General features: G+C 37.9%; 2 protein-coding genes and 1 long non-coding RNA gene across 6 annotated transcripts in view; 2 read left to right on the top strand and 1 right to left on the bottom strand.

Annotated features, from left to right (window-relative positions):
- Window positions 1–6,762, top strand: part of bcas3 (BCAS3 microtubule associated cell migration factor) — a 207,671-nt gene extending 200,909 nt beyond the window's left edge. For 3 of the 4 annotated variants that reach the window (XM_052577233.1, XM_052577237.1, XM_052577236.1), the window contains one exon: window positions 5,223–6,762. In XM_052577233.1, the coding sequence (XP_052433193.1) occupies window positions 5,223–5,374 (152 nt within the window). In that variant the 3' untranslated portion in view covers window positions 5,375–6,762. The remainder of the gene's footprint in view (window positions 1–5,222) is intronic. The other variant, XM_052577234.1, reaches the window with a different exon arrangement.
- Window positions 6,763–7,163: 401 nt separating this feature from the next.
- LOC127973144 (uncharacterized) lies at window positions 7,164–14,720 on the bottom strand. The gene is made up of 2 exons (XR_008157251.1): window positions 14,054–14,720; window positions 7,164–7,480 (listed from the first exon to the last, which is right to left on the bottom strand). It is a non-coding gene; the product is annotated as an uncharacterized LOC127973144 (long non-coding RNA).
- A 14-nt stretch (window positions 14,721–14,734) lies between these two features.
- tbx2b (T-box transcription factor 2b) lies at window positions 14,735–22,702 on the top strand. Its single transcript, XM_052577238.1, has 7 exons — window positions 14,735–15,661; window positions 16,483–16,750; window positions 17,888–18,034; window positions 19,106–19,182; window positions 19,368–19,534; window positions 20,059–20,669; window positions 21,227–22,702. The coding sequence occupies exons 1-7, from the start codon at window positions 15,300–15,302 to the stop codon at window positions 21,659–21,661; spliced, it is 2,067 nt and encodes a 688-aa protein (XP_052433198.1). The 5' UTR covers window positions 14,735–15,299; the 3' UTR covers window positions 21,662–22,702.
- The last annotated feature ends 474 nt before the right edge of the window (window positions 22,703–23,176 follow it).

The raw sequence follows: 23,176 nt of genomic DNA, 5'->3' as shown, positions 1-23,176 counted from the left end.
CTGTGGTCTAGTGCGATAAATACGAAATCTGTTGTGTTTGTTATCTCAATGGATTTGGCCACGTTTAGTCCATTTAGCACATTTGGAAAGTTTGCTATCACTGTATACTATTCAGAAACAATAATAAGAATAATCCAATTGAATCACAAACTAAATCATTTGAGAGTCATTAGTGACGTTGTTAAGACAAGAATCGCTATAAAGTGTAACCATGCCTGCCCACTCTGGAAGATTCATAATGTAAGAGTTACAAGGTATGTCACAAAGGTGAGTCCCAACTTTACAAACTGGATTTTAAAGCTATATATATATATATATACATATATATATATATATATATATATATATATATATATATATATATATATACACACACACACACACACACACACACACACACAAAACAATGGTACAGCATACTTGCCATTTTAAATTAGAATAAGTCAAGAAATTAATGTTTTCAGTTCAGCAAAGATGCATTTTTGTTGATGTTTTCTTTTACTTTTATTCATTAAAGAATCAGAGAAAAAAGTATCATGGGTTTCAAAACCAAGAGTTTCAACACTGATGATGAATCAGCATATTAGAATGAATTCTGAAGGATCGTGTGGCACTGAAGACTGAAGACTGGAGTAATGGCTGATGAAAATTAAGTGCTGCATCACAGAGATAAATAATATTTTGAAGTATATTAAAATAGGAAGCCAATATTAGAAACCGCAATAATATTTCACAATATTACAGTTTTTTTCTGTGTTACTTAACAAATAAATACAGCCGTGATTAGCATAAGAGACTCCATTAAAAATCTTACTCTTCCCAAACTTTTGAATGGTAATGTATACCGATAATTAAGTTGTCAGCGTGATTTGTGAAAAGTTCAAATAATACAGACTGATGGTATTAATAGAAGTTTATATTATTGATAAACAACCCCAAGAGCCTTTAGTAGATCTGCATTTAATGATTTAAATTGTCACCCTAAAAATGAGTTTTGTACGAGCAAAGACTGTTTTCTCCTTTCACGTTTTCTCCAGCAAATCTAAAAATCTAGTTCAGACTCTGCTTCTGTGGAACAGCACAAGCAGCTGATATATCAGATACGGCAGACATGAGCATCCGAGGACAATATTTCCTCTCATATTTCCTAGAAACATTCTCTCTGGCTCTTCCGACTCATTCATCACCATGGTGTTATTTCAGTGAAAGTAAGGGAAGGAAAAAGCATAGTAGAAAATGAATGATTTAAGCTCATAAGTATATGTGTGGAGAGTCATTCACACCTCTGTGCTAATGCTACACTAGAGCCTCGTTGAGCTCGGATGTTACATGCAGGGACATGAATATGCTTTCATTTCAGCATGCACTCAGCTCACTGTGCTCTAGTTAGAAACGCCACAGCAATGTGAGATCTGAGAGTGGTGCACTGCAAGTTTTAACATTCATAACTCATATTCCTGTATGCAGCAGTTCTTCTTTTTAGCACTCACTCACTAGATTTCTTTCTTGCTTGCTGGTTGTTCGGGTGGTCGACAGTAATAAAAAGAGCTTTTTGTGAAATGATCATGAAGCGATAGACTCCGTTCGGTCTGTCTTATGTTTGTACCCTCCAGGCCGTCTGTATGCAGTGAGATGATGTCTGGTCCCTCACACGCATCACCATCGCCTCCACCAATAGCGTGGCTCTGTTTCTAATGAGTAAATGAGAAATGCGCCCTTGCTGGAGGATGGTATGTGTCAGGGCAGCAGAGGTTACAGTAGGTTTTCATTAAATATAATTGAAAGCATAATGGAGGCCAGCCACCTTTACCTGCACTGCTCATAAAAGCTCATTTTGTAATGACCATGAAATATGGACTTCTGCATGTGGGCTGGGCTTATGTCTTCCATCCGTTCTGATAGGGTCTTGTCGGTTTGGCAGCGACTTTGCTTCTTATCTGGAAAGGGGTCTCTCTTTCTCTCTCTCACACACTATGTATAGCCCAGACAGAATGAGTAAACTGGATGCAGGATGAGGCCCTGTCCCAATAATCTGACCCGTACACACTCACAATGCCCCTCAGCTGGGGTGTTGCAAATGCCCACTTTTTGAGAGGATAATTCCCTTAATGCCAGCTCTTCATCTGAGTGATAAACTCGGAGGGGCTGTGAAATAACCATCAAGTGTGTGCGTGATTGTGCGCACACCAGAATGTGTAATATATTCTGTAAAAGTCCTGCTGGGTTATGCAAAACACTTCACTATGCATTATTCAGACTCCAGAGATCATGTGTAAACTTAAAATTGTATTACGGGTTTTGCCACAACCCTTTTTTTTTCAGTTTTCTAGTCACATAGCATGGATTTCAAACTTGTTTGAGTGTGTTTCTAATGCATAGACAGCCAGGGTTTATTAAAAGCCCATCTTGTCAGGCAGAGACAGATGACCTGGAGAGAAGAATGACGAGTGTGCTAATCAACTCCAGCTGCATCCATGCTACGATTAAAGCACAAACAAGAAGCTGAACTCTGTTTAAAGAGAGTATATCAGAGTAAGTTACGGCCTCTGTCCCGTTCACCCCCTCTTTCCCCCATACTGAGGGCACAAATTGGGTCCACTCTCTCATTGGCATTTACACTGGCAGCAGTCTGATGAAGGGCTGTTTGATCCTGTTTGGTTTCCTTCTAATGATAGCTGACTCCCCCTCAGTGCCCGCATGTTCTCTGTCACTCAGTCGTGTTCTTCTGAGTGAGTCGAATGTGTAAGCATGTGTTGGTTACCCACAGCAAACAGTGTTCTAGGATCTGGAAATGTCTGTTCCACGCTGGACTGGTGTTTACTGCCGAAAAGCAGCCTGTTTGATAATGTTCTGCTGGAGCCTGCCGCAGGGACCCTACAACAGTCAGACGTGCCTGCAGGGATGCAGAAGAGGGAATAGAAACAGAAAGAATTTCACTGTTTGTGTGTGATGTGCCTGTAGTTTTAGTTTTAGTTTCTTTTAAAAGAGATGGCTGTTGGTGAATACAGTATAATGAATTAGATTGTGTATTTTACAACTTGCCACTCATTTAATCATAATTGTAATGTATGTAAGTGTTTCCACAACTAAGATTTCTGTGCTTTTTCTCTGAATTCTGAGCATAGGTCTTACAATGGAATAAAATAGTTAAGATAATTGTGACTTCTTTATTTCTCACAATTCTGACTTGACTTCTGGCTTTTCTGACAGTTCTCAGAAATGCACCATGAGTTCTGGGGGGAAAAGTCACAATTTACTTTATTTATTTATTTTTGTATGATGTATGCATGCATGAAGCCACTGTTTTTTATTATTACTGCTTACATCAAATTATAGAATGAAATTATTTGATTACATTTGACTGTAAATACCATGCAAATTAATAGTATTATATAATAGTTATAATTACGCAGAAGTATACTATTTTATTATATATGAAATATTTCACAAATAAATAGTAGTAGTTGATATAATTCTATTATGAAATATTTTCATTCATTGGATTTTACTGTTAATAAAATACTTCACAAATAGCACTTTAACAATATAATTAATTATATGAAGTGCTATTCATTTGTGAAGTATTTTATTTACGATAAAATCCAGTAAATCAAATATTTTAATAATATAACAATATAATTTAATTTACTGGATTTTACTAATTTGATAGATAGATAGATAGATAGATAGATAGATAGATAGATAGATAGATAGATAGTGAAACTAAGTAAACAGTGACTGTCTGCCCCTGGTGTATGACATCATTATTTCTTCTGCGCTTGAGTTTCCAGCGGAAGCGTATCATTGCTGGCTCTCTCCCTCACATGCAGATTCACAAACAAACACACACCACACCGGCACATTATCCCGATCCAGGTGTGGGCTCTGCCTCTGATTACTCCAGCACCGCACGGCATCATTTAAGCTCTGTTTATTTGCGTATGCCCACGTGCGAGCGGCTTTTGGCTCTGCCCCACTGTGTTCCTGTGCTATCTGCTGGGCACACGAGGAAAAGCAGAGTCACCGTCTCTTCCCTGGCACGCTTCTTTCTCTTAGGCAGTAGAACAGGATTTACGAGCACCTGTCACAGGGGTATGTGCCTCCTCTCCTCCTCCACCAGTGCAAATCATCAGGGGGAATGTGGCCACCCAGTCCCTGCTATCGCTTTAGCACCGTCCAGTGTGCGTGTTTGAGATCTTCTGTATACACACCAGATAATAACTGAAAAATTATGGACGCCACCATTCTGCATCTGATGTATGTTTAAAACACTGCATATATCTCAGCGGTTATGAGTCCCTGCTGGCCAGGACTGTGTATGCAATGGACAAAGTTTAACAACATGTAACATCCACAACATATACAGTACAAATCATGCTGAGAATAACACTCTCCACAACGTGCCAAAACACAGTCTTCGGTCATTATGTCCACAAATATTTCACTATTCACTTTCTTTCCTCTTTCACTTTAGTCATCTAATTTTTTTTTTAAACAAGAAAGGATTATTTCCCCCCCAAACTGATAGCATGGTATCTCTGTATTTTCATGCAGCTTGTTTTGAGCAGTGTGTGAATTATACAGTAATTTTTAGGGAGGTTGATTTTTCCTCTGGAAATTTTCAGGCTGCACAGGTAACTAAACATCAACTCATATTAAAGATATTTGAAACAACAAAGAATCATTTGTGTGGAAACCATTACATTTTTCACTTACTCCTGAACATAAATGATGAATAGAAAGTAAAAAACTATTATCAAATTATATTTGAAATAGTAATCTCTTGTATTAATATAAAAGTATTTACTGTCTCTCTCTATCATTTAATGCAGCCTTATGGAATAAAATTTAAAAAAAAAAAAATTATAATACTTTACTGTCTCCAAGCCGTCATATATCTTTCGATTTTATAATTTACTTTAAAATCCCATCTTATAATTTACTTTAAATAGACCAGAAATTCTTTATACAGTTAATAATCATTTCCCTTTTATTCTAAAAGCTGAAACATTGTTTAGAAGTTATGAATCTTCTTAAACTGCAAACGTTTCACTTATATTTAAAAGAATTAAACACCTTCAGGAGACTAGTGAGATCTTTTTACAGCAATACAGTGAACCATTTCAAATCTTTAATGGCTTCAAGCACTTCGGTCATGTTTAATGTTGTTATTTGCTTCATCCTTCTCTCTCTCTCTCTGTGTGTGTGTGTGTTGAATGCAGCAGAGCTCCAGAGGGAGGGAAGCATCGAGACGCTCAGCAATAGTTCTGGCTCTACCAGTGGCAGCATTCCCCGAAACTTCGAGGGCTACCGGTCCCCTCTCCCCACCAATGAGAGCCAGCCCCTCAGCCTCTACCCCACCGCCTTCCCCTAAAACCAGCCGTCCTGCCCCAAGGAAACTTCTCTGTCCCCTTTGAACAATCTTGACAGTACAACCACAACTCCATCCTCCTCCGCTATATCTTCTCTCTGTTCTTTGAAATGTGATTTTCCTTTAATCAAACCTGGCATGCAGGAAAACCCTGTTCAATCAGGCCCTGCGTTAACATCCTTCGTCATTCACTTCCCTTGTAGATTAATGTTAAAGAGAGAGAAAGAGAGTGCATGGATATCGGCTGAACTGTAGAACTGTTTTCTCAAAGATGTCATATTACCAATATCATTTTCAATCGAACTTCCAGTGCGCATCTTCATTGAATGCATGCGTGTGTGTGAGTGTGTGAGAGTGTGTCCTAATTAGCTCTCGGTAGTTGAGTTTAGCTTTGAGCTTACAAAATGCTACGCTGATTTAGTTTGATCAACACATCAGTAGACAGTGTTTGATATATTTTAGTAGAATGTATTGTAGTTCACATTTGAATTGATTTGGCTTCGGTCATGGTCGTGTTTACAATCGAATCTTGTTACGTTATAGTGTTTATTATTATGCACATTTTTCTGTATATTTGATTTCATTATTTTCAAGAGTCAGTTTCTTGGATTCAGTTTTATTTGCTTTATAAATTCAGTGGATACAAATGATTTAAATTCCTTTCAATTTATGCGTAAATGACATGTATGAATGATTCTTTCAAAAAGGGATATTTGTGTTCTAATGTTCCCTTGTTTGACTGGCTTTTTTTCCGAGTGATATTTAGCAGTGGTGGTCTCAACGATCCACAGCAAACTTATTTTGACACTACCCAAATGTGAAAAATGTAGTTCCATCATTATCATTCTCATCATCTATATATCATTCTGTATTAGATTGTTTGTTTAACTGTTTTAAATGGCTTTGTTTAAAGAATGTCTTTTAGCTTTGCCTGACTGGATGTAACGTTCCTCACACACACACACACACACACACACACAACCCACAGTTATTGATAAATACCAATTAAACAAGAAATGTGAATACTTGGTCCTAGTCATCAGCTTGTCAAAAGGTTTAAAGATCTCGCTGTTGGCTGGCAGCTCTGTGCGTGTTGAAAGCCTCAGAAGCTGGAGAGGAAACATCAAGAGTTTGTTCACCATCATTTATAACACCATTCAGTTTGCCATGACTTAAAATCTGAATGCATTGCACATGCTTTGTATGGACTATATATTTTTTGTAATAATACGCAATGTGATCTTGAAATGGGTATAATAGTCATTTATGTGTTTGCTTAATACAGCATATCCGTTCTGACTTCCTTAGTTTGTTGTTTTCCCTTGTTAACTTACCATGCTCTCTCTTGAATATATTTGTTATACAAAAAATAAATAAATGCATTTAAATGACGAGGTAAAAATGTGGGCCTGAGGCTACAAATCTCAATCACTGCCTTCGTTTAGGGAACTGTTTTTTATCATCATGAATCTACTACAAGCTTCAGGACACAGGCTGAGATTTCTACCATCGCTGCTTTAATTGCACGTGTGTACACTTTGTGTTATGATATTATAATGAAAGGTGTATTTGCGATTATATAGAGCAGCTGAATTTTCTAGCAAATGTATCAATATGTTCTGTTAAAATATTGAGTGTGTGAAATTAATAACATCATAGAGTAATTATATTTAAATTTATCAAATTGGCAACAATATATAATAACAGGTAACTTTGTCATTTAATTATTTAAAAAATAAAACAATTCTTATGCAACTTGTCTTGATAGACAGAGAGTATAAAAAAGCCACTGTTTTGTCATCATAGTGATCTTTATTGTACTGAGTCAAACAAGCAGATAGATTTTTTTATGCAAAGCAAAAGGTTTTTTTTTTTCACTTTTCCATCCTCTCCAGCATCTTCAGGCGTCTTCTCATCACTTCCACCTTTAAAAACAAACACACACGCACACAATCACCCTTAAACTGGAATGCTTCCCACAGTGTCTCTAAGGTGACGTGAAGTGGTCATCTAGACGGTGTAGAGGACAGTGGCAGAGCTCAGGTCAGCCCTCGTTCCTCTCTGTCTCCCTCCAGACCCCCAGTGCCACCTTATCACCGGAGCGACAGCCTATAAATACCAACAGAAGATAGCAAGCATTTCAGTGAGGAGTGTCAGAGGTTTCCTCCTCTCTGCGGGGTCAGAAGGCTGCTGTGCAAATTTGTACATTTAGTTAAAGCAGCATTAATCTATAAACAGTCTGCAGTGGCACTGATACACAATCTACCATGAGTCAATCTGTCAAGGCTTGTTGGCAATCCATGTAAGATTTTGTGGCTGTTTGTTCCAAAACACTCCTGGAATCCTCCAGACTCCATGTATCCCAATGGGAACGAGCTCCATTCAGTAACAGGCTGTTTTCTGGCAGGACTGCAGGTCTCTCCCCCCTTCAGAGGTCATGCATCCCTTAACTTCTAACTGAACTAATGGCTGCTCCTCTTGAACCATAAACAGAAAACATAAGCTTTCTTTAAAGGGGAATAAATTTGAGAACAACCACCTTAGAATAAAGTATATTGGAGTATTTTACTGTTTCTTGTAGGTATTATTATTTTTTTAAATCCAGTAACTTGTTTTTCATCTGCATCAAGTTGTGCAAAGAAAAGCTTGTACTTTGCAGTGGCTTCGCTGATTTTATTTGTATTATGCATGTTTTTAGAGTTTAGTTGGAAAGTTATAAAAAAAAAAAAAACATCAACCTGGTTCAAATTTAAAAAACCGTTATTAATAAACATCATTCAAGTAGCAAGTGTCTCTCACTATATTGTGTTAGGTATACAAAATATAATGCAAATATCTTTTATTCAATAAACAGAGCTTATATTTAACACCTTGTAGTCATGAAAAACTGTCAACCCTGTTTCCTTTTTTTTTTTTTTTTTGGAAAAGGCAGTAGACTATCTATATCCAGACATGTTATTTACATTGTACAATCCCACTCATTATATTTTAAAGACACTCTTTGTCTGAAAATAATGTTGAGAAATGCACCTTCTTGCTTTTGTGAGAAAAAAAAATATTACGATGCAAATTATTCGAGTGAGCTAAAGTTCACCACATATTTTATTTGCTGTATTCTTCATAGGCCTATACGACATGCATATTTACATACACGAATAAAACAACGTTTTTCCAGGGGCTGGATGACGGGAGGTTGTCTGTTGTCTTCCAGCAAACCGTAAACAGTATCATTTTGTAATCGCTTCGTGTTGTAAAAGCCTGTTACTTGTCAATCAGACGAGGCGTGTAAAGCACTCATCTCCATGCACAACTGTTTGAGAGACAGTAAACGGGATCATTTCTGACAGCTCCTGGAGGATTAAAGGGGTCAGTGTTGACATTAATGTGTGACATACACTATTCTCAATTAGCTGCTGAATAGCCTCGATTAGATCAACTTATCTTCAGGATCCCACACCTGGATCAGCGTTCTGATCGAAACGATGGGCGTCTGCTCGATGCTTACAGACTCAGTGAGAACAATCTTCCTTTATCTTGAGGTCATTCTCACTGAATAGAGCCAGATTGATTGTGAAAGGGTGGTGGTTTTGTATTATTGATGTTATAAATTAAGAATTCCCCTCTCATCCCTTATTTTGTATCCTATTACAATGACAAGTTGAACTTTCCTATTTGAAGCAGTCTGTGGAAAACCATTATTTAGCAGTCTAGCCTAAAAAAATGCATATATATTTAATGTAATTAATTATAAAGCAGGAAACTTGCAAATCGTGCATGCAAATATAATGTAGAATTTTTGTATTTTTTTATTCACACTGCACACGACACATTTCTCATCGGAGGTGATCATATGACTTAAATGCCTTTGTATTTTACGAATATTCTTGGAGAGAAAAAATACGTCAGGCTATTTGCTAATCGTGAGTTAATATAATCAGCACTAATGTTCAGAGTAATAACATCTAGTCTTCGATTGCTGTTTTAAAGCAGCAGGATAACAGCACGTGTGCCACAGAAAGGAAGAAATACAAATAAATGAACAATTATTTAACGAATGATAAGTCCTATTTTATATATAGGGCTACACACGATTCAATAGAAGAAAACTAAATTAGGATAAATTGTATTTTCATAAAATATGCAGCAAATTAGTTCCTTGTTAATTTCTGATTATACTAAAAAGTAAACAGACAGCAATTGTTTGTTAAATGCATGGAAACAAATATGTTTAGTAATAAGCCCGGTTAGTGTGTAATTACATTAGATGTGAAGGAAATATAAATCAACCACAAATAACTTTAAAATTTACAAAGGGGTAAGCACTTGTTGCGTGTATTGCAGAATGAGGCTTCAGTCAAGTCAGCATCACACAACACAAAAGTATGTGCGCGCGCGCGCGCGCGTGTGTGTGTGTCATCATAAAGGAAACAATTAAAACACTGATGTAATTACTAATACAGTGTGGTATTAACATCTAGATACATCTGTACCTGTACATGTTATTTCTTGTGATTATAACATTTTAAAGGTTTTGGGTTACACAATGTAAGGCTGTATCAACAGGTTATCCCTACTACGACTAACGCATTAAACAGAGACTATTATTTTCAGTTGGTGCGGATCTAATGCTTGCAAAATACAATTATCAATGTGTAATAGGCTACTTAACATTATTTAGTATAAAATAACCGAGTTAGCACTCAGGGTGCTAAACCCATGCTAGAAAAAAATATTAAAATGAGAGAAAAGACCAGGATTTCCATACTAGACAACATTTTATGGTTTGCTTTGGTCTCTGATGACTCTACACGGCAGTGAACGGGCTGCAGAAGCAGGTAAACTTCTTCCCTGAGGTCATTAGAGCGCCCCCACCTGTTACCTGAGAAAGGTGTAGCTTCTAATAATCATCAGCCCTGCTTCGACCAAATCAATTTAAGCGTCTTTATAATAAGAATAATAATAATAATAAGTCATTTTGAGTGGATTCTGGAAGTTCAGAATTATTAAAGCATTAAACTTAAGGATTTCCTGATACTATTGAATATTTAATAAAACATTGCAAGAATAACTGACCATTTCCACCGAGAAAACTAAAATATCTTTTTTTGTTTGTTTGTTTGTTTTTTGCAGCGATTGTTGCTTGATCACTGATGCCCGTGCATATTTTTCGTATCTTCCTTTTTGCCCTAAATGCCTAAAACCCGGAAACCTATGATCTTTACAAACTGTATGTGTCCCCATTATTAAATTACTATAAAGATAAGCGAGACTCGCTTTCAGCATATGTCACCTGTCTTGTAAAATTACAACATAATTATAGAAATAGGAAGCTTTTTTTTCAGTATTAGTAGACTACTTTTTCAAAAAGTTAAACCTAATGTTAATCCGTATAGCCTATCTCTAATATGAGTTTGATTTGGTTTTGGTTCTCATTCAAGAAAATAATGTTTTGTTGTAAATCTATTAAAATCAACAGGTTTATGTGAGGATAAAGATTATCTGAGATCTTCGTTAATAGCCTAGTGAAAGCAACATGCTACGTGTTTTGGAGTTTGTCAATATACTTTTGGGCAAAATGAGAGTGTGGAGAAGAAGCAGAGCACCAGAGCTGTCTCTAAAACTGTTGCTGAGCATCCATCAGATACAGCATGTCCACGTCCAGAGGAGGTTCTGCTGACTCGGTTGGATGATACAAAATGGGCTATGCGAAAAGCAAATTGTACGATTTGGCAAAATAAGCACGAACATATCAAATACGCTGTCCTAATAAAAAAGAGGAGACTTAGGGAAATGTATACAGGGTGTGCGTGGTAGGAAGATTGGAGGAGAGAGAAAGGAGGAGAGAGGGGGCTGCTAGCTGGTATAGGCTACATGTGACAAGGGGAAATATGAGGGACTTTGACAGGTCTTAAACGGTCTGGCGCCAAGGCCTCAGTCTACTGGCTAAATATAGCAGGAGAGATGATGCAGAGAGATGATGAAAAGATGAAAAGAAGGAGCAACAATGTAAAAGCTGAAAAAAAAAGAGCAACGGTCATTTAATGATCAGCCCTAGAGGATCATCTGGTTTCATATATGTGAGAGGTATTGCAAAGGTTTGCGTTATCTTTTTGCAGGAACATATTAATTTCCTAAGAACCTGGAAACACAATTAGACACATTGTCTTCTAGCGGACACCGTCTCAAGGACACAAAAGCTGACAGAAGCAGATCATGCAGAAAAGTTTGGCACCGGGCTATTTTTAACTAATGAAAATGTCCTCTGGTCGAAGCTGATGCGCATAGACACTTTTCTGCATCTCCTGAAAAACTTTTAACGATGATTTTCATCAGTAAAATTATTGGGAATGGAAGTGGTCATTGGTTTTCCGACGCCTCGTTGTTTTGGCAGTAAACAGTGGCAGTGCTGTGAAAAGTTTTCCAGCATGAACGCTTTTTAAATCATGTGTGATAAGAGCTCAGCGCATGATTACATTCTTGTCGGTTTAGATGTGTACAGCAGGAAAAATAAACCTGGCGTAATTGCAGAGACTCTGTTGATGTCATTACTTCCTTAAGTATATACATAGAAAACCATTACCATTCCCATGTGTGGTTAATCTCTTCCCAATCCAAATCAGTCTCTGTCGAGGTTTTAGCCCAGAGATCAAAGAAGACTATTGATTAGTCCAATTTCAACAACGTGCTGCAGGTAACACTTTACATGCAAAGAAAAAAAAAATGTTGCCCATATTTTTCATAAACGATCTTTAATATGTGCATGAAATGCACTCGATAGGCCTGTTGAGTAACAGTGGAAACGGCATTTTCAGTGTCAGAAAAAAAAAAGTTTAATCACTAAACCAGGAAGTATATTGATCATAAATTGGCAGTTTCTCCTCTAGAATGTGATTTCATATTAACATTTCACAGGCTTTTTGGGTTTGTCAAAATGACGTTCGCATAATTAATTCGATATTATTTCAAGTTATCACTTAATATTCTAAATGACTATAAAACTCAGCATAGGAGAGTTATGTGCTTATTTTATTCTCGTCTGACTTTGAAATAATCATCTAAAATAATGTATTTAAGCATGGCTCTTACTTTTAGCTTTAAATAATTAATATTTTATATCAAGAGACACCTACTTTTTGATTTGCCATTTCGTTTGGCTATATTTAAATATTCTTTATCACAAAAGCAGAAAAACGTTTTATTGTTATATTGTCATACAATACATATTGAACATGTTACGTTCGTAATAGTATTGATTTATTTTCATTCTGTATCCTATTATGTTTATTTGGTAGGCTATTGTTTTCACGACTTTTAAAACTGTATCCTGTTTACATAATTAGCATACCTGTCTGGTAAAGGCGTGCATATCCCATATTTTACTGTCAGTTTCAATAAGTCCCGCTTTAGCTCTGTGTCTGTTCACTCGTGGCTTCGGCAACAAGTGTCTGCCTACTTGTCTCTGCTTTCTCCGTTCACGGCGCGGATTTAGCTTCTAATGCAATGTTATGGTGTGAATGTGTAATTTAACTTGTCAAAAGACAGTCATGAATTAGATAAACATGTTATCCTTGATTGATATTTAATGTTCAATTTGAAAATGCGCGTTAAAATTATTTTTCACAAAGATCACATTGTAAGATTTAATGACATTATGACGTGAGCGGCAATGCGTAATGCAACATATGCTCTCTAAACCATTTTATGTCCAATTCAGTAAATATCACAAATCGTGCAACTAAACAGCTAAAAAAAAAAAGACTATATTAAACGTCCTCACTACCTTTTTTAAAGAACAGCTGCAAACGAATCAAGTTTCTGGCCAGCTGTTGACAATAAATAAATTAATTAATACACTGATATTTTTACTTTGTAACTTTTCAGTAGTAGGCTATTTTATAAGCAACATTTAATCACGCCATCAGGACCTCTCTGGCACAGTAAGGGTTAAACATACAGCCTGTCATCATGTTCTGCTGATTTGTATCGAAGTGTAAAAGTGACAACATTCCGCAACCGGTTGAATCCGTCCGCACAAAAACATAGATTGGACACTGATGCGTTTTGGAAATATTGGAACTATTCAGTGCGACATCTGATCGAAAAGCATACACTGAAATACTAATCTATAAAGATCACAAGTCATTTGGAGACAAAGAAGGCAAGCGCAAGCCAAAACTTTTGGCGTAAATGCTAAAGGGATTGGAGTGCACTGTTAGAGGATTTTGGAGTAAATATGAACTGACAAGAGACGGTTCTTACTGCGGTACGTCAGCCGACTGGCGCCAAGCGGCTATCTAACAACCCCAATCCCAGTAAATCTAGAGTCCACGAGTGGATTTCTTAAAGGTATAGACTACACTTATTGGTCGATCCACTGCTAAAACTACTGGTCGAAAATTTATGGTGAACGTTTAGTAGCGTGGCACTTAATCCTAAATGCATTGAAATGTATTATTATTTTTCCGAGAATAGAGCCGAGCATAAACTTTTATCCGCTCACCTGAAGCTCATCAGCGTTAGGATCAATAAAACATGTAAATTCGTGAATGCAAAACCTTTACATTCCCTAAACAGTTGTCTTTGTATATTCCCACATAAATAGAGTAAATAAAAATAATATTATTAAAAGTTAACCGCGGATGCCTGTTAAGAGTTAACAGTTAAGAGTAATGCAGCACTCACCAAAATGATCTTTACATTGCTCTTTAGATTCCATCAACTCTCTTCCTCTTTCTTCAGTATAGCGCTCGGCTGTGCGCTTTGAATGACCCGGGGCAGAATTTAAAGTGCCAATGTCCCATTATTGGCTGCTGTTCCTCACATGAAGTCTGTCCGGACACACGCAGGAAGCACGGAAATAGTTATTCACACAGTGAAACGTTGAATTCAATTGATACGCACAACAAGGTCCTTTGGCTATGAGTGTGCAGTGCTAGGCTATATCATGAACAAAATACTAGTACGCGTCACTTTGACATGTACAGCGAAAAAAATCTACGTCATTTGGTGTGTTGCTGATATTTTTATTGACCATTACGAATAGTTATCCTCAATTTGCAATGTTTTAAAATGTGCTACCAATGAAAAACATATATTTTGCACTACTTGATCATAACAATATGCACTTTTTGTTAATTTACACGTTAATAATATTAATTTCTAGTTTTCAGTGTGTCGAAGGGTGAGTTTGTTCCTCGAACAAAGAGGCATCGTAATTATAAAGCGTAAGCCGACCGAGGTGCAGTCACCACCGGCTAAGCACTGAGGGCTGACCCGCTGCTTGGCTTGGAGACGGGGGTGGGATTTCCCGATCTTTTCTGTCATTGGTTAATATTTTATTCTGTTGACATGTTTTCTTACTGCTAATGCTTCCGACACCTTCTTGTCCACCCCCTCTCCTTGAGCCTGGCCGGAGCTGTCAAAACCACGCCTATGGAGGCCCACAATTGGTCCAGAAAGCGTAAAATCAGCAATCAAGGGGGCTTGGTTCATTAGTGCTGGGATCAGAGCAGGAAGGACATGTGAGATAGTTACAGTTGTACAGTGGACAGGGCAAGATCTAACCATTTCAACTCCGTGTCTGCGTAGAATGACTGCGCTTGAATGGACATCTGCATCGAAAGAGTAATCTTTTTATGAGAGCAACTGTTGGAGAACAGGAATCCCCAAATCTGCCTTTATAGCGTCGCTGCGCTCACTTTGACTGATATTATTGCGGGGACTTCGTGGAAACTAGCAGCTACGGGAGTTAAAGCGGAAGATCCTTAACACCGTCTTTGCTCGCCTTTTCGCGAAACACATTTTGCCTAATTTGCCTTGTTGCGCTTTTATCCCTCGTAGTGAGACAATCTATCGCCTGGATACGCGCTGCTTTTGGCAGAAAACACCACTAAATATATTTTTTTCACTACGATTGTTGGATGCACCGATGAGAGATCCAGTTTTTACAGGGACTGCGATGGCTTACCACCCTTTCCACGCTCACCGGCCGACCGACTTTCCCATGTCAGCTTTTCTCGCGGCCGCGCAACCCTCCTTCTTCCCGGCGCTGACCTTGCCTCCCGGGGCTCTCACAAAGCCGATCCCGGACCATGCCCTCGCCGGAGCCGCGGAGGCTGGGCTCCATCCGGCTCTGAGTCACCATCATCAGGCAGCTCATCTTCGCAGTCTTAAGAGCCTGGAGCCAGAGGAAGAGGTTGAAGACGATCCAAAAGTCACACTGGAAGCGAAGGATCTATGGGACCAGTTCCACAAATTTGGAACAGAAATGGTTATTACGAAATCTGGCAGGTGAGTTCATGGTTGCTATTTTTAGCCTTTTGTTTCAGTCTTTATATGAGGGAATGCTATGATGCACTCAGTGTTTCACATAATACTCCAAAATAAATTCGCCGTCTGTTGCTCGGACGTGTCGGTCGACGGCTGTGTAGCTACAGCAGGCCCAGTAAATTTATTACTTAATTTCTCTTTTTCACATCGATGTCGTAAGCGATTTCCCCTTTATTCCACTATTCATGTTTTGCGCCCTGAACTAGCTGACCTAATTATTATGTCAAAGAGACTGTAGAAATGAATGTCTTACTGTCAGAGCATGTGTAGCCTACCTGAACGATTCATCTGCTCATTTGACTTGTGAAAACGAACTGGGGAAAGTACAAGCGATGTGTATTGTGTGGCTAGCAAAAAGAAAATAGCTGAGGCTTTTTGTTGCTTACATTAATGCCAACAAATAATGACTTTCAAGATACGGTGTGGCACAGTTAAATCGTGCTTTCATGTATTTCGTAAAGAGAAATGTTTCTCTTGGTCTGCTTGTGCACTGAGGTGAGAAGAAACTATTTTATGTAAATAACCTGCCACTGTCATGGAAGATTTAAGTCTTGCGGCGAGCTAAATTATCTGCAGCCAAGTAAAATGTTAATATTTGTTGAACATGTATTTTTAGTGCGGTTGTTTTATTTAATAAATAAGGTAAACAAAAACGTTTACATGTGATTTGGTTGTTTTGTTAAAACGTTAAGCTTGCATCTGCCCATATTCGCAAAGAAAAAACGGTTTTGATTTATGGACATATTTCCTTTTTTTTTTTTTTTTTTTTTTTTTTTTTACAGGAGAATGTTTCCACCTTTTAAAGTCCGCATCAATGGACTCGATAAAAAAGCCAAGTATATTCTATTAATGGATATTGTGGCTGCCGACGACTGCCGCTACAAGTTCCACAACTCTCGCTGGATGGTCGCGGGGAAGGCCGACCCGGAGATGCCAAAGCGAATGTATATACATCCGGATAGCCCAGCTACTGGGGAACAATGGATGGCTAAGCCTGTTGCTTTTCATAAACTGAAGCTAACCAACAACATTTCGGACAAACACGGATTTGTAAGTAAACCCCTTTTTTTTTCCAAATAACTCGTTTTGTGTGTTGCATGTAGGCCTGATGTAATTGTGTGTTGCTGTGTATAATATATAAATATAAATTGACTGCCATCCGTGGGCTGTAATGCTCACGGTTGTAATGATTGTGCATACTTATAATTTCCCTGTTAATTCGTGGGCGAAGAGAATTATGGATGTTTTAAAATATATATTTAGCAGGCTACTTAATTTCTTCGGCCCATGCACAATTCTTTACTACCGCTACATTCATTTCTTTCTTTGTTTCGGAAAGCTCATAAACCAGATATGAGGTATTAAGTCATAATTTTATTCGTTATGAATAATGATGACATTGACAACTTGGTTATGTAATGTAAATACTTCATCCTGAGTTTTTTTTTTTTTATCTTGGCCACTGTTACTTCTATTGTTTATGATAGGAGCAGAGCGCTATAACTTTTATGAGGGGGAGGAAGTGACAAAAAATGAGGTCAAAGGAATCTGAGACCTTGAATCACGCTACAGTAAATGAGTTTGGAAATAGCAATAGTGAAAGTGTAATTTGGGCTGTTTTGAGTAAGCGCAGAGCGACCTGTGCAGTCTCTGATAGTGCAAACGCAACGATGCTGAGCAGTACTCGAGCATGCAGTCAAATATAGTGTGTGACCTGCTCCCTTACACGACTTGCAAACAAATCGACTGGAAACAAATGAAACATTTACATGCATGGCACAACCATTTGATATTTGTACAGTCAAACAGAAAATATATACATATATGTTTGTGTGTGTGTGTGCGCGTGTTGATCATCACATTTTATTGTTGTAAGGCTTTCTTAAAATGTAAAATTAATAAACCTTTATTTTTATATATATATCTATTTCAGATTTAATTTGTGTTATAATGATAGCACCACCAAATAACTCATGTTGCATGTTCGCGTGACTGTTTTCTGTCTACCTGCCACTGGCTAGAGGCCTGTTGTTATGTGATTTAACCCAAGAACAATATTTCCACTATTACTACATATATTATGCGGTATTTATTGTCTAAAACCATTTTAAAGACTAATGACTTAAATGGATAATTATTTTGACAAGCACTAATGTTTTCCATTCCTCTTCCTCTCCTTCTCATTAGACCATCCTGAATTCAATGCATAAATACCAGCCCAGGTTCCATATTGTGAGAGCCAACGATATCCTGAAGCTTCCGTACAGCACTTTCAGGACATATGTTTTTCCTGAGACCGATTTTATTGCTGTCACAGCTTATCAAAACGACAAGGTATGTAGGCTACTCAAACTATAACATTTATTAAAGCAACCGTGCTGTGGACCTTATAGATGTGCACTATATAATATAGTAGAACAACTTCACAATGTTCGCATTTTTGCTTTCGTTCTGCATGTTCTATATTTGATGGGATTTATATCTTATGCTCACTTAAGATGAGTAATATTTATTGAAGTAGTGGGCCTATTTTGAATATGTGGACGCAAAAGAGTATGCTATCTCTAAAACATTTCACATTCCTCGTGTCCAGTGCTACTTCAAGCTACTGCTCATGTTAATTGTAGTTTGTGTCCGAGGGGCCTAGTGAGCTTGTCGGTATCGTAAAGTTTATGACATAGAGTCACAATCGATTAGCAGGCACTTAAGCTCGCCGGTTTGTCCGGGAGCTACACACTCTGAGGCCCAGCAATCAAAGCGTGTCAGTTACTAAACGCAAAAGCAGGGTCCATCTAGCTTAGCAATCTATGAACTTTAAGGCCTTGGTTTCTCCTGAATTTATAGCCTACAGCTTCCAAATCACTTGGGCACAACGAAAATCCTTCTGTTACATCGCTCTGTATTTTCATGGAACTTGTAAAAACTGGCAATGATTCAAACCACACTATTAATTATTGATAGCAGGTCGGCGTCACTCTTCTAGTTCGCCTCTCTTGTTCTCTCTGCTGTGCTGCGGAGAATACCAATTTGACAAATGGAAAATGTTTACCCGTGGAATTTTCTCAGGGGGGTCGTGATTTGATCTTTTTCATTAAACATATTTAATAATTAAATTATCACTCTAAAGTTGTCTGTGCAGCGTGTTTAACTGTTTGGAGATAATAACTGATGATCAGACCACTTATAAGGCCTTTGCCTTTTATGCATTTAAATCTGAATATAATAGGCTATGTTTGCTATGCATTCGTGCAGCATAACTGATAAAAATGACCACTACTACGTTTAATAACATTTTAATATTAGTAGACTGCTGCTGTATAACGATTTTAACTATGTACGAACACATTACGAAAAATTATATATATATATATATATATATATATATATTTTTTTTTTTTCATTCAGATAACACAGCTGAAGATTGACAATAACCCCTTTGCCAAAGGCTTCAGAGACACAGGGAATGGAAGAAGGGAAAAAAGGTAGGTTTTGGTTGGAAACTTTATAGTTCACATGAATTACGCAATGTAAAATGACCAAAGAAACCGGATTCAAAGCCTAGCGAATTTAGATTGTAATGGGTTTATTTATTATTTGTTTTATTATGTGATGTGGGTCAACTTAAGTTATTTTTCTTATTTTTCCACTTTATTTTAATTTTTTTAAGGAAACAACTGACCCTTCCATCATTACGCATGTACGAGGATCAATGTAAAGTGGACCGTGATGGCGCGGACTCTGATGCTTCCTCGAGCGAACCTACAACCGGCAGAGATGCTGGTCATTCACCTGGACCGGTTTCCAGCCCACTTAGATTTAACCGGAACAGCAGAGGTGAGTCTATGAATAAATTATATTGCTATGCTTCACGATCACTGAGCATAAACATGCCTAAGTGTCATATCATTTACAAGCCGCAGTATTATGCCTTTAGCGTTTTTCAAGCCTACTTTAATAATTGACAAAGTCTTTTAAAAAATGTTTATCATGAAACAAATGTGCTGATAAATTCAATTTCTCAAACAAGGTATAAAATGAATCAGACTGGAGCAACACACAAACACACCGATCATTCAAAGCTATTCCGATTTTTAAAATTGGATAATAATTTCTATTTTATCGAAATTATTCTCAGTTGTTATCATAGTTAGTATACCACATATTATGTTTAGCAATACACAGTATTATAAAGTAGCCTATTATAAAGTGTACAAAAATTGTCAAACGTTATGAAATTTACGATTGGAATTGGGCGACTCTAAAACGACATTTGAGCAAATTATAGCTAACTATGTAAGTAGGCCACTATATATATTTTTTTGAACATATGGATAAAAAAATATTTTGTCCCACCACAGACGAGAAAACATGCACTGACAGTGAACAAGAATTGGACCACCAAGACGAGAGGTGTGGTGGCTCCAGCAGTCCTGGACCAGAGCCTCCGTCTCCATTCAGGTCGAGATGTGAGGACCGGGACCGGGGACGGGAGAGGCCTGTTCTGGAGAAGAAAGACGATTATCCGGACGCCCGAAAATCAAGCGATTCCATATTTAGCATAAGAAACCTGGAGAAAGACAAACTAGAGAACAGGCCGAGGAAAGACACGGACTTGTCAAAGAAGGACACGGAAAACGGTGGTCTTAGCGGCAGTAAAGACAGCTTCTCTCCTCTAATGGTACAGACAGAGAGTCCTTCACATTTTGGGGCAGGGCACCTTCAGAGTTTGGCGCTTTCTGGCCTACACAGTCAACAGTTCTTTAACCCACTAAACACCGGACAACCTCTATTATTCCACCCCGGACAATTTGCAATGGCACCTGGAGCGTTTTCAGCCATGGGAATGGGACATCTATTGGCTTCAGTAGGAGCTGGCGGCCTGGAGAATGGAAGCCTGTCGGCCCAGGGAGCTGGGAGCACCCCGAGTGCCTTTCCCTTTCATCTATCGCAACACATGTTTGCCTCTCAGGTAAGGGAACTCTCTTCATTCAAATTTAAATCTAGAGCTATGCTATCATACATCCTGTCTGGTTACGGAAGCACGTGAATAAAACAGACTTCTTGCGATATACTTTTTGCAGAGATGCTTTGATTTTGCTTGCCTGTAAATCTCAATCTTTTTGCATCACTTAGAAATATAGGCTATAAAGGATTACAAAACTTTAGCTATTGAATAAAGCCAGATAAAGATTTAAAAATATCTCAAATTGTTCTTGTAAACGAGTAAGGCCTATTATTTCATGAAAAACGATTCGTGATGATAGTGACGCAGATTGATTGGCACGTATTATCTTTGTGTTTTACAGTTGTCACGATCAGCAATGATTCCCTGTTGCGTTTGTATCTATGCGCCCTAAAAGTCAATATAAATACGCCTGCCATTGAAATCAGATGGACTGCGAACAGGTGGAACTAGTTAATCTGCGCAAATAGCTCTCTGAAAATTCGCCATGATGTAGACCTATCAGATTCTCACCTTTCAAACTGTTGCATGTGCTAGTCGCTAACTAATGTCTCCTATTACAGGGCATTCCGATGCCAACCTTCGGTGGACTTTTCCCGTACCCCTACACCTACATGGCCGCGGCAGCTGCAGCGGCCTCCGCCCTTCCCACGAACAGCAACACGGCCTCCTCGCTCTCAAGGAACCCGTTCTTAAGCAGCTCCACCCGCCCTCGTCTGCGATTCAACCCTTACCAGCTCCCCGTGTCGATCCCTCAAAGCAAAAACCTGCTCACCACCGGATTGCCAAGCGGCCTAAACCCCTCATCCGAATCGTCTAAATGCGGTAGCAGGGAAGCGAGTCCCGTGCCTGATCACAAATCGGGGGCGAGTCAGAGAAACGGCTCACCTAAAACAACAATGAAGGAATCCGTCAATGAACTTAAGAACATTCAGAGACTAGTGAGCGGCCTAGAGAGTCAGCGGGAGACTTCCTCACCCAGGGATTCGCCCAAGTGATCAAGCATCCCCAAACCTATCCAGGGCATGACTTGAATCGCCAGAGGATTTTATTAAGTGGTTCTCTGCTAGAAATTTGCGCATGGATGACTGGAGTGGAAAAAAGCAAACAGCAGTCAACAAGTAACAATTAATAAAAGAAAACGTTGGACTCGGTGCTCTTGGTGGTAAATATCTACGTAGGAAGCGCTGCGAAGACAATCTATGGTGTAGCCTAATTGACTCTTTATAGAACATGCTGACAAGACCACATCAATCTATATACAAAAATAAAAAAACAAAAAAAGAAAGAAAGAAAAAAATGAATTTACAAATACGTTTTGCGAAACGTCAGTAGGATCACTGCTGGTTGCAATATCTAGCCTAAATGGTGATTAACATAAAACATGTAGACTAAAAACATCCAAGCTACATCCAAAAAGGAAAACTTAAAAAAGAAGAAAAAAAATAAAAAAGGATATTTCAAAAGGGACTGACATGACAGTTGGACCGTTAGTTAGGCTAAATCCGACAGACAGTTGTACCTGAACTATTTAATGTAATTATTAATAAAAGAAACCTAATTCTGTAAATAAGCTACAAGGACCTAAGAATATGCAAATTGGTATTAATTTATTCAAAGCTGTACATTTGCGTGTACATAATATTTAGAATTTAACTCGTTGCATTTTCTTTTCTTTTCATTTTTCACTATGGTTGTTGTAAATGAAAGCTATAGCGTTTGTTGTTTGGAGACAGAAAGTGTTCCTATTTGTGATGCGTTGCTGTTTAATCTGCCTGTGACACGTGATGAAAGCGTGTGCCATCATTGCATTGTAGCAGTCGCTGTAAAACACTTACCACGCTGCGGGACTCACCAGGTTTGGGAAGCCTCAGGTTAATGTACTCCATCAGAAGAGACCCAAATTCCTCTTCTTGAGCTGAGTTTATATAAAGAAATATATGAACGTGTCCCTTTGTGTTGGCTGTCCGGATTTTTCTGTTGTTATTGTTGTAGGATTCTTTCACAATTTCAATAAAAAAAAAATCAACGTGTTTAAATATTTTTTATAATTATGGCACTACTTTATCTCAATGACAAGTTGCACACTTACTAATGGCATGATATCAATTAATAAGGTATGTAGCTTATGGGAAGTGAAAATGTTTGTAGAATTCTTGAAGATTCCTATGAAGAAGAAAAATAGCAATATTTGGATAACTGCAACATGGAAGCAGAAACAAAGTGTTTATATATATATATATATATATATATATATATATATATATATATATATTATTGCTGCTAATTAAGTCACCCATTCCCTCATTATTTGTGATTACTAGTTAGATGTAATAATAATAAACGTCATGTTTTGTAAGAAATAATATGTGGAAAATATTACGTAGAAATACTTACAAATTCATCATGGTTTTTAAATGGGGTTTTCAAAAATGAAAAAAAGCATTGCAGCCTAGCCAAAGCAAAAGCTAGTGCGCCCTCTGTCGTAGATTAATTTTCCGGCTTATTTTACC

The sequence above is a fragment of the Carassius gibelio genome, chromosome B15 (assembly GCF_023724105.1).
Source record: "Carassius gibelio isolate Cgi1373 ecotype wild population from Czech Republic chromosome B15, carGib1.2-hapl.c, whole genome shotgun sequence".
NCBI lineage: Eukaryota > Metazoa > Chordata > Actinopteri > Cypriniformes > Cyprinidae > Carassius > Carassius gibelio.
The sequence above is the reverse complement of the archived record's forward strand: the minus strand, read 5'-3'. Positions and strand labels throughout refer to the sequence as shown.

What these genes read in the sequence shown, in the direction of transcription:
- tbx2b (XM_052577238.1), top strand. Translation starts at nt 15,300, where the DNA reads ATGAGAGATCCAGTTTTTACAGGGACTGCGATGGCTTACCACCCTTTC. An exon ending in TTTCGGACAAACACGGATTT is followed by an intron (nt 16,751 to 17,887) that starts GTAAGTAAACCC and finishes CCTTCTCATTAG; the next exon opens with ACCATCCTGAATTCAATGCA. An exon ending in AATGGAAGAAGGGAAAAAAG is followed by an intron (nt 19,183 to 19,367) that starts GTAGGTTTTGGT and finishes AATTTTTTTAAG; the next exon opens with GAAACAACTGACCCTTCCAT.